We start from the raw sequence: 23926 nt of genomic DNA on the forward strand, positions 1-23926 counted from the left end.
ATTTGGTGGAACATGCACACATGATAAAGTAAACAATTCGAACAATTTTTAATTTGAAATTTGTCCAAGTTATAAACACTTGAAAAAATAAAATTTTCACTGAAAAAACCACTAACTTGCATACATATAAATAACTGTATTTTTTTTTTACTTAAAAAAAGTTACTTTAAGAACTTTTATTTTATAAGTTACTTTTTTTTTACTTTAGAAGAAAGTAAATGGTGTTTAAAAAAAGATTTGAAACACCATTGCAATAAACCTTTCATTTGATACCTTATATGACTTTCTGAGGCTAGGTCAACTTTCAAAGCAACCTGATTTGACCTGTGATATGTGGTCTCAAAGAATTATGAAAGAAATATTTTTTTTTAACTACAACATTCTTCTACACCTTTCAAATTTGTAGCATAGAAATTGAAATTTAAAAAAAAAAAAAAAAAACATTAATTATTGCAAACCAAAATTTTTATTAATTGAAAGTGGTATGCTGTACAACTTTTTTCCCCTTTAAGACATTTCATACAATATACATGGAAAACTGAGTAAAAAGCCTAAAATTCTTAAACCAATATATAAATCAATGATCATTCATACCAAAAGTAGTATTTATCCCATACTTTTGTCTCCTAAAATGTATCGAAAATAACATTTTTATTTTTAGCAAGTGTATTATATTTTTCTTATTAAAAAATGGTTTACCTTTTGATATGCAAAAAATATGTGAAATAGTTACAAGATATGAATAACATTTATTTCATAGAAAATATTTTTTAAAATTATGATTATTAACTCTGTTACAATATGTTATGAACAGAATTAGTAATTTTTTAAACATATAAGCATTATAAAATTTTATGAAAAAGTTAGGAATGATGTAGTGCTATTTTTTTGTTAATTATTTTTATCTCATTAGACGGTATGAAAAAATCTTAACCTGTTGTTGTTAGTACTTCAACCTTCTAAATGATCTGTGATTTATTTACTTTCAATATCAAAGGCTTCTGTGGGTACGAGTATGACAGTGAGGGTCCATGAGGCTGTAGAAAACGTATCTTAACTTCTTCGTAGTTTATATTTACATCTAAAATACATCGTATCCACCATTGGCTGTACTGCAAAATTACAACATACCCTCTAATATCTTCTAAGAGCAGTTCTAAAGGATGTAACACCACTGACTGGATCTTACTTTCAGATGAATTTTAATACATTTTCGTTTTAATTGATGTGTGGCTTTCGTGTCTGTTTTCATATATTTTTTTGTGTACCGGAGATTGTGTGGCTTTTCAAAAAAGTGTCTCTATTTCTCACAATCATAATATGATTTTATAATACACTAAATTTGTTTATTGAACACAATATTAAAAAGTGTAAATAATTTACTCTAATTTTTATTTCATCAAAGTTTTTTTTAAAATTTTTTATAGGATTGTTTTGTGTTGAATGAATATCTAATTTAAATTGGTCTAAATGTTGCTAGCATATATATATATATATAGATTTTTTTTTCTGAAAAAGTTATATATGAATGCTGAAACATGAAGGAAGAAATTTTTTTTACAGTACAACTATCGTTTTATGTTAAAAGGGCATTTATTTTTTATGCTTTGTTTAGAAACATAAAGAGACCAAAGAACATCTTAAGGGATTGTGGATCTCATTTCAAATCAGCTTAAGTAAATAGAATTAAATTGTTTTTTATTATTTGAATTAACAGTATTTGTTTATGCTTACATGGTTACTGCTACTTTATAGCCTAAAATAATAATTTCTTGTTTTGTAATCAAATGGAGAAGTGTATTATTTCTTCTTAGTCTAAATCAACTACAGTTTAAATGGTCATAAAAAGTATATTTAATTCTTAATTTATTTACCATTTGTATCAATGTTAATGAACTCAAAGTTTGGTATGAAATAAAACCTAATATAAAAAAGAAGCTGCTTTTGTACATAGTCTTAAAAAAAAGCTACAAGTAAAGTTTCATTTTTTCATAACATGTTACACATATATAATTTTTTTTCTTTTCATTTTTTTATCATGGCTAAAATAAATTTTCATAAATTTAATACAGAAAATGAGATTTGTTAAATATTTAGTTAATTTTTTACTCATGAAAAAAATATATATGTATAATTTTTATTTTATTTGCATGTATAGAATTGGCCTTTTATGTATAATCTGCACTAAGGCTCTTTCTCATACTGTTTAGCAGTTTTAGAATTTTGACATTTTTTTTCAAAAAAATTATTGAATATAGCTTTTTTTATTTTATTTATTTTTGTCATTTCTTAGATGACCCTTTGACTATCCTTGGGCTGCAACCCGCAAACAGTAAGCCTATGCTTATCCCCATGATTCATGCATAGAATAAAAAGGCATACCCCATTAATTTAACAGTACTTTTTATTATTTATTTTTAATTGTTTATTTGTAAAATCGCTGTTTGAACTCTAATGCACCATTGAAAAAGATTTTCCTTAGAGCATGAGTGGTGAGTTTTCATTGCTTATTACTAAGGAAAATAGTGAGGTTAACTGGTAATCAATAAATAATGTTTCAATTTTGATTTGCTACGTTTTATATATGGATTAATTGTATTTGAAGAGAAGTGTGCTTAGGATAAAGCTCAAACTGGACTGACTCTTTCTAGATGAAATTTCAGTTATAGTTTAATGACAGCATTACCAGAATCGACTGCACTGTTCCAAACATCAATGATATTAAAGAAAGCTCATCAATATTTGCAACATGCCTGATAAACCTAGTATGAAACACAAGGATAAAAGCAGCAGAATTTTATTTATTTACTTTTTTTTTTCCAGAGTGCCTTCGACATTCTAAATGCTCCTCAATATCGTTTGAACACTAAGTTGTTCTTTTTTTCGTAAAATCTATGCAACTTTTTACAATAGCTCATTCTAAAGAGCGGTCGAAAATATGAGCACAAATGCTATGGCAATTCGCATTTCCGTCGTATCTATGAAGTTAAATTCAAGAATTTAAAAATATTTTCACATTACAGTAAAATTTATTTGTCCAAAACTAATGTTGAAGTTCCTTTAAGAATTAAAGATTATTTGTATTTTATTCATTAATGATTATAAAAAGAAGTGTATTTTAAAAGGTATGAAACATTTTATATCATTCTTAACATCATAATTTTTCAACATAATTTTGAAGAGACGTAGTAATTACAAGAAGTTAAAAAATGATATTTTTAAATTTTAGGTATTAGAAAAGCTATTTATCTTATTAAAATTTAAATTTGATTGTGAAAATTACCTAATTAATAATCACGTAAAATACTGTATATCATACAGGGTGTTCTGTAATTACATCTAACACGTTGTGAAAGCTGCAAATAGATATTTCATAGAGGAGAAAAAATGACAACTTCATCGTATCAGTTAAATTAATTGGTAAATAGGCGGTATGAAAAATAGAAAACCAGTTTGAATGGCCGATGACACACGAACGTGTTAAGTTTTAATCGCCTTCTAAGTTTTGTTTTCTCTAGTAATCACAAGTTTTTAGTCAATCCCACATTCATCAGTCGTGATTCATTAAATTTTGATTTTTTTTTCCTTGCCTAAATATTAATTTATGACCCTTAATGTGTGTACTCGTTTTTTTACTTAAATTTCATCAAGGATTTTAAAAATATACATTAAGGTTGAACTTTATGAAATGCCCTGTTTAAGTTGAAACCTTTTATTGTTTTTAAATGAAATTATTACGACAACCAGTTTCGACAACAATGATTGTAATAGGATGATTTGAATGCAGTCATCCAACTCCATCCAAACTCAAATATGTTATGCAGTTTAAGTAATGATATTTAAGAGCTTTAAATCTGACTCTCAAAAAAAAAAAAAAAATCGGGATATTACTGAAAAATATTGTGATTGGAGCGCGTGGTTTTTATTTTATTTCATAATCGTCGTTCAACAGCCGACCCAATTTTGGGTTTACTGTTACCAATGTTCAACAAAGTCGCCTTGTAATTTTGTACCCAATCCAGAAGACAAGGGAACTCTTGGATCAAGTGTTGGGAAATTTTTTTTATTGAAACTAACCCGCGTTTGCGTTACACGAAGAAAAAAATCACGAAATCCTATAATCCGTCTATCGTGGAGGATATTTTGCATCAGCACTGTAGTAGGTGCAAGCCGGCTGCGGAATTCGTATCGACCAGCCATTATTGGGATTCGAATCTGGTTCACCTCATTCGGAGGCGAATACTCTTTCCCTTGGTTCCATCTTCACTGAGTATTAACTCTACAGGATGTTCCAATTTTATTGATTGGTACCAATTTTATTGTTTTGTCTAAATTTAGTCATCTTCAAAATGTAAATAGCAATTCGATCGTAATTTAAGGAAAATAACAGTTTTTTTCTCTTAATCCGCAATGATTAATGAGAAGCAACCATGAGGGTTGATCAGCAACGTAAACAAGGGGCGGAACTTTCCAGTTTTTAATTATAAAATTACAAAACTACGGAGTTGAACACTAGTGGTCGTAAACCCAAAAATTGGATCAGCTGTTCTACGACGGATATAAAATAAAGTAAAATCTATCTATTATAGGCCTGGATAGTAGGGCACTGAACCCATGCCCAAGAGTTCGTGGGTTCATCCACAGCTGGCCGAAGACTGCCCGTGTAGTAAATGGTGACTGATGCAAGTTAAATCTATCGAGTTGCAAAGTCCTCCATGTTCCTATAACAAATCAATACCTCTGAGGGTACTGAAACAAAAATTTCCTTGTCTTCTGAATTTGTTCAAAATTACAAGGTTACAAAGTTGAACATTAGGAGTCGTAAACCTAAAATTGGGTCGGCTGTTCAACGATGGTTATAAAACAAAATCTATATTTTAAATAAGGCGAGTGAAAAAATCTTTCTCACAGTTCAAATAAGGGGAAAAATCAAAACTGTTACTCGAGTAACCAAAAGTAGATTACAAGACAGGATGTGAATATTAAAGTGCAAGAGCGTTTAGTTTAGAATAGTAAATTAAGAAAAAGACTTCGACAAAGGAATAACATAAAAAGATTAGTTGAAGCGCTTTATGTTACACACACACATAGATATATAGGGAGGGGGAGAGACTCCCCCCACTCTATAGGTACTGCCGCGGTCATAATTTTACTTCTTATAATCTTAGCTTAACTAAATTACGCCGAAGGAAAAAAAATGTAGCTTTAACTTAAACTAAACTCAGTGGCGCGACAGCCCCTAGGGGGCCAAGGCCTACTGGGCCCATCTCAGTTTTCTTGACATTGGGCTCTGGGGTACAGGAGCAGATGTTCCAGTTAGGTGGTCAGCCGAACGCGGAACCCCAAGTGTTTAGTTCCCAAGCATGCTTGGTACTCATTTGTCTACCCACTTAAGGGATGAAAGGCTGAGTCAACCTTGCCCGGCCTGAGGATCGAACCCAGGACCGGTGGCACGGGAGCGCAAAGCACTACCACTCAGCCACCGGGCGTCTAGCTTTAACTTAAGATAATTTAAAATCTGTTCTCCTATTTATATCCAATTATGTTAGAGGCTATGTGTCCTTTTCGCTCGCACTCACTTGTTTTTTCCTATATTTTAAAAACATGAATGTAATTATAAATGGATGCAGAATTTAACAGAGTATTTATAGTTTGTCTAAGCTAAGAACTCCCCCCGCCACATGGTCTGAGGCCGTCTGCTGCTATGGATACAAGAATAGCGTATTCCAGGGAAGGTAGCTAGCCGACCGGCCTGTGGAGGGGTTAGGGAACTGCCTTTGCACCAGAAAGGTTCTGGGATCGAATCCCGGGCAAGGCATGGATGTTCTTTTCTTCTCTGTACTATCTGTCCTTACTGTGGGAGCAACGTTGGCCCACCTAATATGGTGCCCTTGTAAGAGAGGCCAACAAATCTGCCCTGTTAATGTCCGAATTGACGAACAATGTTAACACAGGAGGGCATTGGGGGGGGGAGGGAAGGTAGCTTCTCTTCACTCTAGGGCTAACACAATAGACTGGAAAAAAAGTCCTCTTACTCTCGCTGAATCTTAGCCAAAATCTGTCCTAAGCAATGACCCCACATCCCTTGAAATAGTTAGACCTCGTTACCATAGTCACCGCCAAGGGTCTTGACAAATGGCTAGGCGAGTTTTTACTTTAGACAAACTATACATTAACTAGTTCATTAAACATTTTTTTAGAAAAAATTGCACGTTGAGACATAAAGGTTTGCCACCCCTGGACTAAACCATCCGACAGAGAGCAATGAAATTTGGCATACTAATAGTTCGTCGCACGAAGGTTACTGTTCACATTAAAACATTATATTACAAACCGTTGGAGCGAAAAACGGATTGGAACTTTCTTGCGTCATGTCCACTTAATTACATGTCGGATAATCGAATAACAAGCTTACACGAATGGAACCAAATCATTTTGTATGCAACTAATGTTAAACTTCCCCGTTTAAACTGACATTCTTTGTTTTTTGTCCCCGCCTAATTGCATGAAGAAGAGGTACTGAAATGAAAAAAATTTGTTTATTTTGGAGAAATGCTTCACTAACTAAAATGAAATTTTCGTTTTTCAGTTAAGATAAGGATACAATAGGTGGTCACTTCAAAAGGGTCCTGTTCATTAGTTGGTCTAAACAGGTGTTAGGGGTAAAATTGAAAAAAAAAAAATCTAATCTTGCTGCTAGTTATACATTGAAGTGAGCGACGAGTGTTTTACCCCTCTTTGAATTATAGTATGTTTACGGTAAGAACTCCCCCCGCCACTAAATCTGAGGCCGTCTGCTGCTAAGGAAACAAGAATAGCGAATTTCAGGGAGGGTAGCTTCTCTTTACTTTAGGGCAGTGTTTCCCAAACTTATGACTTTTGTGTACCCTTTCTAAATTTTTCGTAATGCTGTGTACCACTAATAAAAAAATGAGTGTATTTTTTACTATAAAAAAAATTGCACAAAAGTTAAAAATCACAACTGGCTGTTGACACCACTAATTATTAACTGCAAACTCCGCAAAAAATAGCAAATAGAAAAATACGTAATCGTAAATTTTCATGGCTAGCTTTGTTTTTAAATAAGTTTGTTTGAAATTTTCGTTTATTGCAAGATATTTCGCATAAGGACGCGTACCCTCGCTAAACTGTTCCCGTACCCCTGGGGGTACGCGTACCACACTTTGGGAAACACTGCTTTAGGGCAATATGAAGAAAAATGATTCCCTTTCTCTCCCCCACCCGAGACAAAATATATCCTAAATAGTGACCCACACCCCTATTTGAAATAGTTATACCTTGTTACCATAGTCACCCCCACAGGTCCAGACGAATAGGGGAGTTCTTACTTTAGACAAATTGTACTTACTTACACATCATTTAGAATTTTAAAAAGGTACAGAGTGATTTGTTTTGTAGTCAAGATTTGTGGTCCCCTCCTGGTGCGTTATTAGCTTTCATAAGAAAAAATTTCAAAAACGTAACAAATCAGTATACAGTGTGTCTTTCTCTTAAGTAAGAATAATTATTGCTTAATCCAGAGAATAACTCTGAGAATGATTGCAAGTTCAGCAAGAAAAGGATGGATTTGAATTAATAGAGGGGGGGGGGGCAATGAATCTGGGAAACGATATATTAAAAAAAATTCCAAACTAAAACAGCTCATTAATTTGGAAATTCTCAAGACGAGGTTAGAAAAAAAAATTTAAAATAAATAATCTGACTATACGTTTGAGAGGAATACGCAATTATTCATGAAAGTCTTAATAGAAACTGAAAGGGAAAATCTAATTTTGATAAATTGACGAATTAAACGGGTATAAAAATAGTCTTCAATTATAGATTTTTTCGAAAGGGATCAAATAATATTTTAGTACCTATATATTATACTATTCACTAATATTGATTTATTTTTATATAACTTTAAATGACATTTATATTTTATGATACTAACACAGATACTATTAATCAAAATTGTTTATTGATCATAAAACTAAGTTTATTTAATCAAAACACTATAATTTGCATTAAATACCATTAAAAATAAAATTTCGCAGAAATTTAGGATAGAATATTGCACTATCCTTTTAATCGAATAACCCGCTCAATTGCATAGATTTGGCTGGAACTGATGATATTCCTTTAAGCGGGGTTGACTGGTTAAGCCTTAGCCGTTGTTTCCTCAAAAATCTTAAAGATAACATCATTGATACTTTATAGCTCTATTTAATAACAATAAAAAAGAGTTATTGCTTGTACTTTATTTAGTTTTTTTTTCTCGCTACGTCATAATTTCAATCAACAACAGTTCCGCAATTGACTGATTGTTGACACGTTCTCAGCAGATCACCGAAGTCGAGCATAACTGGCTGCTGTCAGCGTGCGGGTGAAAAACTACTTGGATCAATCTGTGAAGGGACCGAGGGTGTAAGGTATTGTTTCTCGTTAAAATGTTATACGTAAGTACTTGACTTCACGCGCATGTCGTCGGTCTATCGAAGCGAAGGGAGCCTCACCTCGGCAGAGTTCAAAATTGTGATGGCATGTCTTCAGATGATTGTCAGGAATGTTTACCAGACCGTTACCAATAGCCCATTGAGCAGCTTTAGTGCGACGTAAACAACAATGAAAAAAAAAATTTACGTGGTAGCACTATGTCACCAAATTATCTCTGAAGTTATCTGAAATCACGTATTTAATTTGTCACGTCTGTCAAAATGTGTTTCGGTATAAGTAAATAATTTAAAAACAGCGGTAATTAAAATTAAAAAAAAAAATTCTTTTGCAATGAAAGGCAAAATTAATGGGAAAGTGGTACTAATTTGCTTAGGAAAAACGTAGAAAATTACTTCAGTTTTATTAACAGCTGTCCCTCTTTTCTTTTTCTCTGGCCTTTTAATTCCTAGTAAGAATATATATATTTTTTTGGTATTCTCTCTTTAAAAATAAAAAGTCAAACAGCTGATAAAAAATATTTGTTAGATTACGGAATTATATATTTTACTGAAATATAAAATTCAAAATAATTAGTTTGGAAAAATCTTTTTTTGATTCATATTCAAAAATGTATTAATGATTTTGTAAATTAAAGAAGTTTCAATTATAAATAACTGTTTCGCTAAGATTTAAATAACTGCATATTAGTTAAATTGTTTGGAAGTGAACCGCGTTTGAAATATTTGACTTTTTATGCAGGAAAAGACATGGTGTTTCACGTTATATTTCATCTCACCAAATATTATTAAACTTCTAAATTTATTTCTCACCTATCCTGACATGAATAAATACAAAGAAATAATGAAAAAAAATATATTTAATGAAAATTCTGAGTCAAAGTGTTAATGCTGACACTCAGTTCATTTAAGTAATGTAATAGATGCATATTGAAATACTAAAAAGTAAGCCATTATGTTACAAAAAGCAACATTTATGGAGTTCAGGTACTTATTCGTATAGATTAATCGTAAACAAGCGCCATACTATTATTGTCGCCAATGATGCTTAATTAATATGGGTAATTCCTATTATATAAATTAAAAAAATTACTTATTTACAAAAATTCCAAGTTAATGGTTAATTTCGATATTATGCCTAGTAATGTTGAATACAGTTAATCTCAATTTTAATGGGCTGAACAACAAAAAACAGGTTTTGTTATGTTTTTGCTTATTAATTTTGTCAGTATATACCGTTCAGTTTTGTCCACGATTTCATTGGGTTGTTCAGTACCGAGTTATTGTTTTTTTGATTTTATTAATCCTGTTCGAAGAGTGGATATTTAGCTAGTTGAAAATAAAAAAAAGTTGAATTACAGTTCGTTAAAAATAAGTTAACTAACGCTTTTCGTTTCCCGAAACTCTTGTTTTTTTCTCAGGTCAAGAGCTAGCCCTTGTACAATACTTATCAATATTTTAGTCAAATAACTTCTAAACGTACTATTGGACGTATTTTCAAAATTTTAATTAAATATAGTAGCATTAAATTCTAACTTGAGATTCATTTAAACTGAAATAGTTGCAGTGTTATAGTAGTAGCACCTTGGATACATATGTACTATAAAATAGTATCTTTCTCTTGATATACATCTTCAAGAAAGAATAAATAAATGAGATAAATTTTCTTTTGAATACATTTATTTTTAGTGGTAAGAGTACAGCATATGTAAAAAGTATAAAAAAGGAAGAAGAAAAAATTATTCAAGTTGGATCTGAGAATTTGAAGCACGTATATTTGTTTTTGTTCTTACACAATAGACAGAGTATGGTAGCTAGCTTGACTCTATGAAGGTGCTTGCAGATGCAATCATATAAGGTCTATGACCACTATCAGTGGCATCATCCTGAGAAAAAGAGCAGCTAAGTCTTTCTTTATAACTATTGCATAGCTGCCAACCTTATGAATCAAAAATGAGGAACACTATATGCGACAAAATTATACGCACTAATTACGAGAGTAAGATAAAAATTTAATTATTAAATCATAACATTAATAGACATACATTTAAATATGTAAATTAGTAAAACAAAACTATAAACACTATCTTTTGTGGGAAACTTATAATATTAATGTTTTATAATTAGGAATACCGGTATAATATATTAAAAACAAACATTACCTATTAATATATAATTACTTATCTCCAAATTATAAAACACTGGTAAATAATAATCTACATCATAAACAAATATTTCTGATGCAAGTGTTTAAATACTACAAAAAAAAATTTCCAAAAATAATAATTTAGTGAAATAATCAGCAACAGACAGCTATTGGAATAATATTTTCCAATAAAAAGCTACTAAAAATTACTTTAGCACAATAATCACAGGATGCATGCTTGTGGCGATCAGAAAAAAGGATTGGTTTAAAATCAAAAATTTTATGAAAATTCAGAATTTTTATAAAAATATCAGATTGGATTTAAAAATTAGGAACAAATCCGAAAAATTCTGAACAGTTGGCAGCTATGCTATTGTCTGCTTAGTCAGCTGTAAAATGAAAGCATTTTTCTAGATAAAAAAATAGAAATCATGTTACTTTAAAATTCTACAGTGGATCAGAATCCAATCAAAGACTTCAGTTATATTAATAACTGACAACCGTGCCGGAAAATAAAGAGCTTAATTATTTTTATGAATTTAAAAAATATACAATTATATTTAATACATATAGCAAAATCAATGACTGAAATGTTATCTTGTTACGGTACAGAGATATTCTTCAAACTAAATGAGACTCTGCATAAACCATTGTAGAAAATCAAGTCCTGGTAAATATATCTCACAGAAAAGCTTTAAGCAGACAATGCTGTGAGATCATTCCCCGGGACAAACATGAATCATCAGCAGAATCCAGGCAAAAGCTAGAAGAGAACAAGTTGCTTCAAATTAATATTGTAATCAAGATACCTTGTTAAGATTTCAACCAATGGTTAAGTATATAGATAAAAGCACAACTCTTCAAATTGTGAATCTAATAAAGGATTGCATACATTAGTTTGAATCAATTTGAATTACAGAGTGAAAGAACTTTTAGCAGAGAAGTATAAGTTTTAAGTTATAAGCACAGATTAACAGAAATTTTTTTATTATTATTAAATCTGGCATATCCATCTTTTTCCACGCATATGGCATACTTGCGACACTTTCAGAGTGGTCTCACAACTCTTTTGGGAGGAAGCATCACTCAAACTCATACTCGGGGATTTGACACATCTGTCACTTTAAAATCAAGACATAAAAAAGGAGTGTAAATTATTGCAACATTAGCTTTGTTGCTCGATTTTTTCTTTTTGCAGATCCCCAATTTAGTCAGGTTACTTACATCTGAAAGAGAGGGAAAGTGTCTGATTAATATTATTTAATATTTCTATTGCAGCATCAATCAGGGTTTACATATAAAGACTAATGGCTTTAAGAACAAGACAATCACAGGACATTACATCACAGCATTTAATAGTTAGTCACAGCACAGATTTTATTATATTTTCTTTACACAACATAAATGACCCCACGGCCAATTGTTCAGTTGGTGCGTGCACTGTTTACCCTAGAGACAGCCACGTAGGCTTCTTAAAGGCACGAGTCCATGATGGATCATGGAATGTGCATGTTGTGTTATCCCCACGCTGACTTTTAATGATGAGCCAGTACATGTTGATGTGTTTGTCCATTGTTCAGGTTTGATTGCACTGTTCCCAGTTTTTTAGTATCTAATCATCTAAATTCTGTCGACATCACCAGTTCCTTAATGAATATTATTTTCTAAACCTTTTACAAGAATAAAAAATAAAATCATAAATTAATTTTCTAAACTTATTAGTATCTAGATCAAACATTAAATTAGTTTTTATTTAGAATGCAATAAATGCCACTGATAAAAACAAAAATAATAAATATTTTGGAAATAATCAAAGTAAAAGAATATATATTATTAATAAAAGAGGAATATACTAACTGGTAGGGCACTGTCTTTTCCTTAACCACGGTGTGATTAAAGACAAATACTGATAAACATTAAAAGATCATTTAATTCATTCTGACTTTAATTATTTTATTAATACTGTAATAATTTATAAACAGTGCTGTACTAACAGTAAACAATCCATACTATAACAATACAGTTGGGGGAAAAAAACTCACAACGATTAAGGTATAATGCCACTGTTAAAAATATACAATTCTCCGAATAATCAAAACATTATAGTAATAAAAGAGAAAGATACTAACTGAGACACTCATATTAGCTTCTGTTAAGTCTAGATCTCATTTAAGCTAACAAAGAATAGAATTAGATCAATCTCCGTGCAATCTAAAATTTTTTATAATCTCTTTTAGTGTTGAACATATACCCATTGCTATTTAGAAATAGCAATTGGCATTATTCATTAGCGTTATTAGCATTATTCATTTAGTATATTTTACCAAAGGCATTTAAAGTGGAAGAGTATTTATAATTCAGGTACAATGCTCTAAACAATCTTCCCTCTGTCCTTTAAGGGTAGAACCAGAATCATTGAGAGAGAGAACTAGTCATAAAATATTCTATTGCATCTAAAAAATTTTCTGCATTGTGTAAAGTAGCACAGATAAGATTATTAGAAAAAAACACTCTCTACTGAATATTTTTCTTTACAGCATCATAGTACTAAATCTGTTCAAGTACTGTCAGGGATCTGTCCAGACATTCTGTAAAAAGTCCGTATTTGTAAAATTGGAAAAAAATTACTTGTAATTTGTGAATATAAAATAAACGTTAAGTCACATTCTTTCAACCAGGGTCCTGCTTTTGTGAATTTGTGCAAATAGGGTCTGTTATTGCAAAAAAAAAAAAAAAAAAAACTTTTTCAAGGAGTTTTTAAATTGTAAAGACTTACAAGATTATGTCCAACACTGTAAAATTATAATTAAAAAAATTAAAATTTAAAAAATAAACAGCAATTGCTGCTACTAAATTAGAGATGCAACATACAAATATTTGGTATTTTGCCTATACTGCTGAACGCAGAATATTCATTTCGGACGAATAAAGGAAGAAGTGTCTGCCGAAGACAAAATTTATTTAGATTACATCTCCCCCCCCCCCCGGGAAGGGCTTATTCGATTAACAAAACAATAATGAAGATAAACAAATTTGTGAAGGGTCTGAGTAAAGGATAAATTATTTTGTGAAATGTCCGTTTTTATGAAAAGATATTTTGTGAATAGTTCGTTAACGGACCCAAATCTCTTCTAAACAGATATCTGACTGTGACTACTCTTTCTTATTTGTATGGGATGAGTTCTGGTTATCTGGCTAAATGTCAAGACAAGATTACAATATTTTTATATTATTAGTATATAAAGTTGTGTATAAATACACTTCTTTTTTTAGCAACTTTGCTATGCATTCTTCAAAGATGTTTGCCAGTTGAATATGGCCCTGGCAGTTTAAATGTATGTGATCTTAACCAATACATTCATCCACAGATAAAGCTGATTCACAGAACATTAGCCCAAGTAAAATTCACAAAGTTTTAATTACTTCATTGAATCGCTTTATAGTGACGTTTTCAAGATTAACAAAATGTTGATGCATACGCTGATCTTTCAGCAAGAGAAATTTCTAAACTCTTCGTTCGAGAAAAACAACTCAGAAATATTTCTGTATTGTGATCTGCCGTGCCAACTACAATCGCCAAGGTGCTAAACAGATTTTAAACTTGCAAATTTAATAACAAAAAAAAAACACATGTAGATAGTTGTCCGGGGGTGGTTACGAGTTATACCTTCTGAGTTCCCTTCTCTTTTTATTAGTTCCTGGCGGCTGGCTACCCAGAATTATTCTTCCACAGATAACCAAACAAAATCTCCCCAATAACCCCACAAATTTTATTAACCACACAAGCCAGTTTTTTAAAGTTGGGCATTGTACCCAATTGCACATCATTAGTTCCTTTATTTTTAAGAAAAGCAAAATAAATTATTATTTTATAGCACAACCATAAGTAATATTAATAAAAAAATAAATAAGTATCTGAATTAGAATAGTTACACAAGATACTAACAATGCCAACAAATGGTTTAGATACATAATCATTAAATATGTAAATCAATTACATTTCAACTTACCAACATGAATTAAGACAAAAACACAATCGTCCCTTCACAACCGCACACTTAATTTGTCCACACCGATTCCAGGGTGTGCAAACATCGATATCCCATTTTCATTCAGCATTTAAGTAATTAGCCAAATACTTCTCCAAGGAATCACCTAGTAAAAAAGTATTTTATGAAGAGAAAGAAGAAATATGAAAAGTTTGCTTTACATTGTCCACGTAAACTGTCAAAAATCTTAGGGTAATGAAAAAAATACAATTATAGATATAGTTTGAGAAGTTAAATAATTGAAAAAATTCAATTTCATATTAATATCTAATAAAGATAACTTAAATTTAAGATAACTTGCTAATCTGAATTATCTTCTAATTTATTATAGTATTTGTATTATGTATTTTAAATAAAACAAATTATTGAGTACAAAAATGTTTTGCACATAAATGTGATACACCTATAGAATAAAATTTTTTTTTTTAAAGTATGCATGCTCATGATTTATTCAATAGTTAAGACAACCTAAAAGAATAATAATGAATGCAGTAACTGTGAATGAAAATGATAAATATTATCTAAATTTGTTCCATTTCTCTCAGAATTTTTTTTTTAGATTAGTTTACAATAAAATTGAAACAAATTATTTTAGACATGATCAAAACCCTCTTCACTATTTTTAAGAAAATTCAATATTAATCTTTCTATATAAAATAAATTTTAATTAGCAATATATTTTATAGAAAAAAAAGATACCTCTGTATTATGTCACTAAAATAAACATAAATCAAGTAATTTAACTAAATGAAATTTCATTACTAAACTGCTTCACACAATTTCGGCAGATCAAACAAAGGATTTCTAAGGAAGCAGAGAAAAACTTTGATAAATGAATTTTTATAACGATTTTCTTAAAATACATACATTTTACAAACTATTTACTTTAAAATCTAACGCGTGGTATTCAGATATTTAATAAAATTCATTAATCTTTTTAAAAATTTCATGTAATTTTTTTATATACTGCTATGAAACGTACACTAATATTATAAATCTTTAATTAATAAGAATTACCTGTAATTAAAACTTTCATGATGATAAAATATGAAATCCCGCGCAGCCAAATACAGAAAATGGCTTCTCCTCTATAACAATAGCTTTTGTTTAAACAACGCCAATTGCTTTGGCGAAAAAGTTTGGTCACACAATCAATATAGGGTTATAAGAAGATTGATGGATAAAAGCTAGCGTCAAGCTAGCAGAGGGTTTTTTTTTGTTTCGTCTTGAAGTGAAATGTACTACCATCTTTACATTCTCGCCTTCCACAACTGTGATTCCTCAGATGTTCTTCTTTTTTATTTTCACATTTTACTTCCAATATGCGTAAAGTTCACTTGCGGCCTCTGTGTGAAGGTTCTTTTACTATAATATAAATCATGTCAGTAAATCCTTGTTTTAAATTCTTAAATGACGCAATTTTCAAGAACGCACCCTCCCAGAATTAAATTTTCCTTTTTGTATGCTTCTTTTCAATTTTTACTTTATTATAATTTGGTGCTCCATATTTCTGTACAGATTTACTAATTCTATCACAAGTACACTTTACTAAAGGCTCAGTCAGTAGTTTAGAATTGTAAAATTAAATTATCAAAATAAATATTAATATAAAATAAACTAAGTTATTAGAACATATTTCTAAATTAAGTAAAAAAGTTTTAGCAACTTTGAAAGAAAGTAAAAACACATTTTATTATAAATTTCTATATTTTATTATATTGTTGTCTTCTATAGGTGTTCGCAACGCTCGAATGCGAATAGAAGACAGATTCAATGCCTTTGGCACTCCCCCCTTCCATCACCTTCTCTTTTATAGGAATGTACTACTATGATATTTTTTTTATTCAATTGTTAAAAATATTTTTTAAAATTTTCACGATGCTTTCTTTCAGAATTGTGTTTAATGTAGTTTTCGGTTCCATGTAGTTTACTAACTTAAAAGATTTTGATCTATTTAATCAAGAAGGAAACTAACATACTTCCTTCTTCTATGACCCTCCACACGCTAATGGTGAAAGCATGCGAAGTGTTGCCATAGGTAGAGAGCTCTGCTTTACACCACCTGTAGCCATTTTGATCGCCAACTATAAGAACTAAACACTTACTGTAAAAAATAGTAATAAAATTTTTTTTAACGCCCATAATAAGATAAACCACAAAAATAAGGTTAACCTAAAAAAAAGAAAAAAAAACCCAGTTTTCTGTTGCCACCGGATTTATGGAACCTTAAATTCGGATCAAGTCCTTTTAAGAATAATGCATTAAGGGTGATTTAAATGAATTTTTGACAGTGGATTTATTCTATATATTTTTAAAAATGGTTTTAATAGCATCCTTTCCTTAAAAAAGATTCATAAGCTGCTTAATTAGTTCATTATAAACTTTAATTATGACTTTAATGAAGCAGAAGTAGGAAAACGGAAGCGTCAGTCAAAAATATAAATAAACGTGTTTTCGTAAACAAATACTAACGTGTTTAGTAGTGCACTGCTTTTTCTGATGAAAGCTCTTTAACGTTTCTAGTAAACGTGTATACAATATTCAATCACCCGTAATGGTTAAAAAACGTGGGTTTGATAATATATATGAAAGAGAATCTAACAGAAAAATGCGTCGCAAATCTTCATCTCATTTTACTCCCCAAGCAGCGAACTGTTCAAAAGAAGTATTATTTAACTTTTCTCTTTCTAATACCGTCTCTTCCTTCACTAATGACTTTTTTTGCATTATAACTTGAGAAACATAGTAATGAATGTGCTAGTATGAATACTTGTTCAGTAGTGACTGTTGACTAATTTCTTTTCTGTTTTCCGCTAAGCAATGGTCTGAGTTTTTCTTCGCATGGGACAAAATACAGGGTGACAAAAGAACGAGTATAATTATTAATGTTAAAAAGAGATGCATGGGCCCGAATTCTTAATTCCCGGCGAAAACTGAATCTTGTACTGGACAAAAGTTGAATTTATTGCCCAGACGCGTATTATAGTAGTAATCTATAAAAAAAATCATCTAAATTTTCATTGAGAGATGTACTCTTAAATTTTATATGAATCTTAATATGTATTTGCGTTGTGCATAAATGCGTGGTGTGAGGAAAAATCAATTATTTTGATACCCTTAAATTTGTTAGCTGATTCTTGGTAGTAAGAATATGGCTGGTGTCTGGTGAATCCCTAATTTTAAACAATCTGGAAAATATTGCAATTGATATTTTGTTTAATTAAAATAAATATCAATAAAATCTGGGTTAAGAAATTAGTTTAATTTTCAAGTATGTCACCAAGTCCAATAATTTTTCAAAAAACTTACTTTTCTTTTGAGCTATTAATTTTAGTATAATATTTACTATTATATTTATAAAATTATATATGAATTTTAGCAATTTTAATAAATAATTTTTCGTCAAAAAATTTATTGAACATTTAAATTAACAGAAATAGTGGCAGACGAGAATAAATAAAATGCCCTACATTGCAACAGTTATATTTTAAATTGTATTCTTCTGTGTTTTATTGTATTTTATGCATTCTATTCTTTTCCTGGACTTTGGCAAAACCTTTGGGGTACAGAAAAAGCAATTTTAGACTTTTGTCTTGCTTTCTCGATAGAAAAGGTTTTGCTTTTATGACATCCGAGGCTGGTACCCCCTGCAGACGTCAGCTGTGGTTGTCATATTTTCCAATTTTTTCATTTGATTAATTTCTTTTGGAGTCACTGCTGCTTAGCGCGTTTTTCCATAGGATGTATTATTATTATTTTTAATTGCTTTAATATTTCGAATTCTTCAGTAATAATTAGGTTGTATAACTTTTATTTGTTTTTAACCATTTGAATTAATTCAAATTTTATTTTGATTATAAATTTAATATTGAATATAGTTATTATCAAATATTTTCTACTGATTAAAGTTCTGATTTAAATTAAAAGAAATATTACTTATACTTTGATTAAATTATTCATTTTGTAAAATTTTACTCTTAGGTGAAAAATTCCCTCAGTGATGGATTGCTTAATTTGTACAAAAAGGAAGCTGATAAATTAAAGAATAACTCATATGTAGGAAGTGAAACTGAAGTATTTGAAAGTAATAACAGTTCAGTAAGTGCTGTAATTTTTTTTTTTGCCTATTTGTTTAAAATGTGCTCTTAGTAATTCAGTCTAAATTAACCCTACTGATACTACATTAATTTTCCTTTGCTTATAATATAATTTTTGTTTATTTTTTGGCATTTGACATTTCCTTATTTTATCCAAGTTTTTTGTTTTATTTTAATTTTTTAGGCTGAACATAGTTCAGAAGAGACAAAAATGGTTAATAGGTCTACAAAATTGGAGAAAAAGAATTACAGAGGTAAACTATGAATATGTTTTTAATTTAAAAATTGAAGTCTCTGAAATATTATCATTTAAGCTCATTTATTTTGCATACATTTAAATTTTAAATTGATGATCTTTCTGATTTTGCAGGTTAATTTAAGTTAAAAATCTTATTTGAAATTTTACCGTGAATTATATGAAAATCTTCCAAAGTAAAAACTATTCAACCAAATGAATTGAAAGAAAAGCAAATTCAAAAAATTAAATAAATACTAGTTAGAAGTGATTTTTTAAAGTGTAAAAGGTAATAAATTGCTATTAAATTTTTAGGAATATTCATAATAAAAATATTCTAAAGTTTATCATTAAAACAATGCTTACTCGATGAAAATATTTTTGAGAGCTTGCCGTAGAGCAAAATAATGTGTATAAATATTGAAATGCAGTCTATAGGCAAATTATCAGCGGATACATTTCCAAGGTTATCTGAGCAAGCTCTTTGTACCTTAACCAGTATAACACTAATCACACAATCAATTTTGGCACCTACAGGTTGCTGGTACCATCCACATTTAAGCAGAGACAACTGATGAAAATCTGGCATTATCTGGAAATAAAAGTGCTAATAGTTGTCACTTCTATCTACACTTTGAAATTTGAATTCACTTAAAAACTGTAAAACAGTGTTCATAAAAAAAGAAAATTCTGTTTTATACAATTTATATGAACTAGCAGGCTGCGCCCCCTGCTCGCAAACGCTTGCCAACCCCCGAAAATTGCTACGCAATCTTATATGGTTTGCTTCGCAAACCAAGCTCGCTTCGCTTGCTACTAACTTAGGTACATTGCAAATGCACAAAATTCTAAGAATTCAAAACAATCATTCAAATCCATATAACACCTTTTTTTTTTAAAAAAAAATTACATCTTTTTAGTAAATACTAAGTCATTAAAATAAATTTGAATTCAAATAAATGACATGTAATTCGTTAAACCTATTAGAAATGTGCTATATTATAAAATCTTAAGATAAAATTTCTAAAACTGATATCTCTTTAAAAAGGTTAAGATTTTGGCTATAATTAAGTCTTTTAAACATTTAAATAAGTGAATTGCAATGGAAAAACCTGCATAAACAAATAAATTCGTGATATAAATCAAAAATCATCAAATAAATTCAGAATATATAAATTCGTGAAAAAAAAGCGCTTTCGACAAAATACTAAAATAGAGATCTATCGACAAAGACTACTCACTTCTGCCTAGCTTATGCTCTCTCTGGTTATTTCAGTCTCCGTTTTTAAAAGCGCTATATGTTGAGCCATCTCAGCTAGATTTGGCATGTGACATTTTTAGCGGCAATCATTGGTCGATTTTCTAGCGTTGCCATTTGGGGAGTTGTAATGAGGCTTTTTTTTGTCGCCGTGTAAGAGTAATATATATATATATGTTATATTGAGGCTTCTTACTATTTATTGATGTTAACATTATTTTCTATAAGCATATTTTCTTTAAACTATAAAGCTACCTGCAAAGAACTTCTCTATTTTATCATCCGACCTAACACAGATATCTCACAAGTGTTCTTGACCGTGAAAAATTGTGGTTTCTACTTTTCTATCTTCTAAGTGGCGAATGTCTGGAGAAGTTCCCCAAAGATTGTACAGTACACGGCAATCAATATATACAATCTGCCGTTTATTTGTGATCTTGAACTCAGGCAAGATATACTTGCTCTGTTGTATGGCAAAGTTGAAGAATTCATCATAGGAGGCTGTAACGATTTCGTTGCTTGTTCAGGTTGAACTAAAACTCTTATAAAAAACTTATAGAACTTTTGATAAAGTTTTCTGGGTAAATTTTATATGTACAAGGTTGTATTACAATTATATACACCGTTATTTACACTTATCATCACTTCTACCGAACACAAAATTATGTAATAAAAAGTTCTCAAATCGAGACGGCACAAGGTCCGCTCATGATGCTTCGTCTCACCAGACTGCCTGTCGCCTCTGTTACAGAGTCCAGTCTTTCTCCTCTTTTTGCAGGTGCATCGAGTTCGTAGAATTTCATGGGGAGACACCGGATGCCAAAGGGGAATGTACTCGGGGGTCAGCTGTCCAAGATGTTACAGACAAACACCCCCTCCTTAAAACGATTTTGTGAACTTAGGAGCAAAATCACTAAAAAATAATAGTTAGACAACAACGCAGCTTAATTACTTTACTAGAGACCATAAAGAAAAAGTCTAACTAAATAACACTAACAGATTGCATTAATTTTAAGTAAAGATTATCAATTTACAACTTAACAATAATTATGAAAATGAAAGGAAAAATCTCTTTTCTTTTTTTTCTTCCCTTTTTAATGATTGAACAAAAAATACAAACAAAAATTTTATACAAACAAAAATTTAAAACAAAATTTTATAACATAACAAAAAAATAAAAAATCATTAAGATTATTCTATTCTACTGAGACAGTCAGCATGCTTTATATCCTTTCCTGGTCTGTGAATCACAGTATAATTAAAAGGTTGTAAGGCTAATGCCCACCTCATCAAACGAGGATTATTTCCAGCATTTGTTTTCAGCCATACGAGAGGATTATGGTCAGTTTCTATTATAAACTTTTGTCCGTCCAAGTAGTGTCTTAATTTCTTGATTGCGAAAATTATTCCTGCACATTCCTTCTCCGTCGTGCTGAACTGTTTTTCTGGTTCGGAAAATTTTCGGCTAAGATAAAGAACAAGGTGTTCTTCATTATTCGCCCCCCTCTGTGCCATAATTACTCCGATACCTTTGTCAGAGGCGTCAGTCTGAATGTCAAACTCTTTTGAATAATTTGGGGCGTACATACTGGTTTTTTCGTTAATCTACCCTTCAATTCAGAAAACGCTTCTTCTAATTCCTGATTCCATTCAATAGCTTCCTTTCAGTGCTCTAGTGAAAGGTTCGACAATGCAAGCATAATTTTTAATGTAACATGCATAGTAACCTGACATGCCTAGAAACCGACGAATCTCCGTTTTATTTTTAGGGGGAGGGAAATCTATAACTGCTTGTATTTTAGCTTCCGCTGGCGTTCGGAAACCTCCTCCAACTATATGTCCAAGATATTTCACGCTACGCTGAGCGAATTTACATTTTGAGGGCTTTATTTTGAGTTTGGCATCTGTGATTCGGTTTAAAATTATATCAACATGTTTTAAATGTTCCTCCCAGGTATCAGAAAAAATCGCCATATCGTCTAAGTAAGGCACGCAAAAATTTTCGCATCCTTTTAAAAGTAGAGCCATAAATTTAGAAAATTTATAAGGTGCTCTCATAAGGCCAAAAGGCATAACCAAAGGTAAATAGCAACCAAATGTTGTAACGAACGCTGCTAATTTTTGAGCCCTGGGGGTCAATGGAATTTGCCAATAACCTTTCGTTAGGTCAATTAGAGTTATGAATTTTGCTGAGGCCACTAATTCCACTCTCTCTTCAATATTAGGTAAGGGAAAATATTCTGCCCGAGTAATCGAGTTCAGTTTCCTGTAATCGATACAAGGACGGGGATCCTGACCAGGGGCTTCTACTAAAATCATAGGAGATGTGTAGTCAGATTCTCCGATTTCGATGATTTTTAACTCTAGCATACGTTTTATTTCTGCTTTTAATATTTCAGTCTGCCTGGGTGATGTCCTATATGGTTTTGACCTTACGGGTTGGTTACTTATTAATTCTATATCGTGTTCGATCAAATCAGTTTTTCCTGGGTCATTCGAAAAAACATCTTTGTGCACCATTAGCAATTTCTTTAATTGATCGATTTGTACAGGAGTGCGCTTTTCTATTAACTCAATATCTCTAATGATTTCGTCAAAATCGTAAATATTAGAATCAGCTATTGGGTATGAAATTTCCCTCGCTTTACCAACCCGCTGACACGGATAGCAACTACGAACAAATTCTTCCACCTTCTTAATTATGTTAGGCCAAAAATAATAACGTAAAATCTTATCTTTGGTTTTAGTTGCTCCCATGTGAACTCCGATCTCTTCATGACATAATTTTAATATTTTAATTCGATATTTACTCGGTATCACTAATTGTTTTTGAATCATACCTCTGTGATCTATTGACTGCCTAAACAATAATTGTTTCTCTATAAAAAATTCTGCATTCTCTTTGTTATCTTCACTTGCCTTTTCCCATGCCCTTTTTAAACTGTCATCACCTTTTTGTCGAACGCGAAAAGTGTTCGAATTCACTCCCGCTAATTCAAAAATCTCGTTTTTTTCTGCAGGTGGTAATTGAATATTTTCCTCCACCAGTTTTCTCTGGACAAAGCGGAGGGAAAGGGTATCCTCATTTTCTTCCAAGATTGTTACCCCCTGATCAACCTTTTTCTCTTCTCCTTCCCTTCTCTGGGGGGTTGACGATTCTATCCTCTCCATGAATTCTATCTCTTTAACTAAATTTTCTTTTTCTTTCTCGGCAGGGGTCAACCCTATTTTCGTCTCCCCTGATTTATCGCTTTTCTGAGATCGAGTGGTCTGTCTAGTAACCACAGCGTTCACTTTCTCAGGCTGCCTCTTTACTATTTCAATAAGCTCATGAGTTTGATTTCCTAGCAAATAATGTTTCATCTCTACTTCGCTATCCACTACAGCTGCTTTCGTGCGGATTGTGCCGACATCTTTTATAACGAGTTCAATATTTGCCAGAGGCAGGCATCGAAACGAGTTTTCAAGCGGTTGCTTCACCCATATAACTTCACCATTTAACTGATCAGGTTTTATAAATTTATTCGAAGTTAAATCGATACTTGATCCCGAATCACGTAAAACGGTCATTTCTGTACCGTTCACAATGGCTTCACTTAAATAAGGGGCAAAAGATGGTCCGAACTCATTTGTTTCGAGTTTATTGATTCTTTCTAATTTGTTTTTCCTCAATTTCGGGCACTGAGGC

General features: G+C 31.0%; 1 protein-coding gene and 1 long non-coding RNA gene across 3 annotated transcripts in view; one reads left to right on the forward strand and one right to left on the reverse strand.

Annotated features, from left to right (window-relative positions):
- The window catches only part of LOC107450167 (nuclear valosin-containing protein-like), a 95292-nt gene that overhangs the window by 41320 nt on the left and 30046 nt on the right, over positions 1-23926 (forward strand). The window contains exons 1-3 of one of the 2 annotated variants that reach the window (XM_087150223.1): positions 17059-17313; positions 18630-18746; positions 18930-18999. In XM_087150223.1, the coding sequence (XP_087006349.1) occupies positions 17203-17313; positions 18630-18746; positions 18930-18999 (298 nt within the window). In that variant the 5' untranslated portion in view covers positions 17059-17202. Of the gene's footprint in view, positions 1-17058; positions 17314-18629; positions 18747-18929; positions 19000-23926 lie in introns of those variants that run through there. The other variant, XM_087150225.1, reaches the window with a different exon arrangement.
- LOC147806122 (uncharacterized) lies at positions 11570-15832 on the reverse strand. Its single transcript, XR_015428726.1, has 3 exons — positions 15666-15832; positions 14610-14754; positions 11570-12269 (listed from the first exon to the last, which is right to left on the reverse strand). It is a non-coding gene; the product is annotated as an uncharacterized LOC147806122 (long non-coding RNA).

Source organism: Parasteatoda tepidariorum, chromosome 8, assembly GCF_982258835.1.
Source record: "Parasteatoda tepidariorum strain Cologne lab strain chromosome 8, Ptep-v5.0, whole genome shotgun sequence".
In the NCBI taxonomy this organism is placed as follows: Eukaryota; Metazoa; Arthropoda; class Arachnida; order Araneae; family Theridiidae; genus Parasteatoda; species Parasteatoda tepidariorum.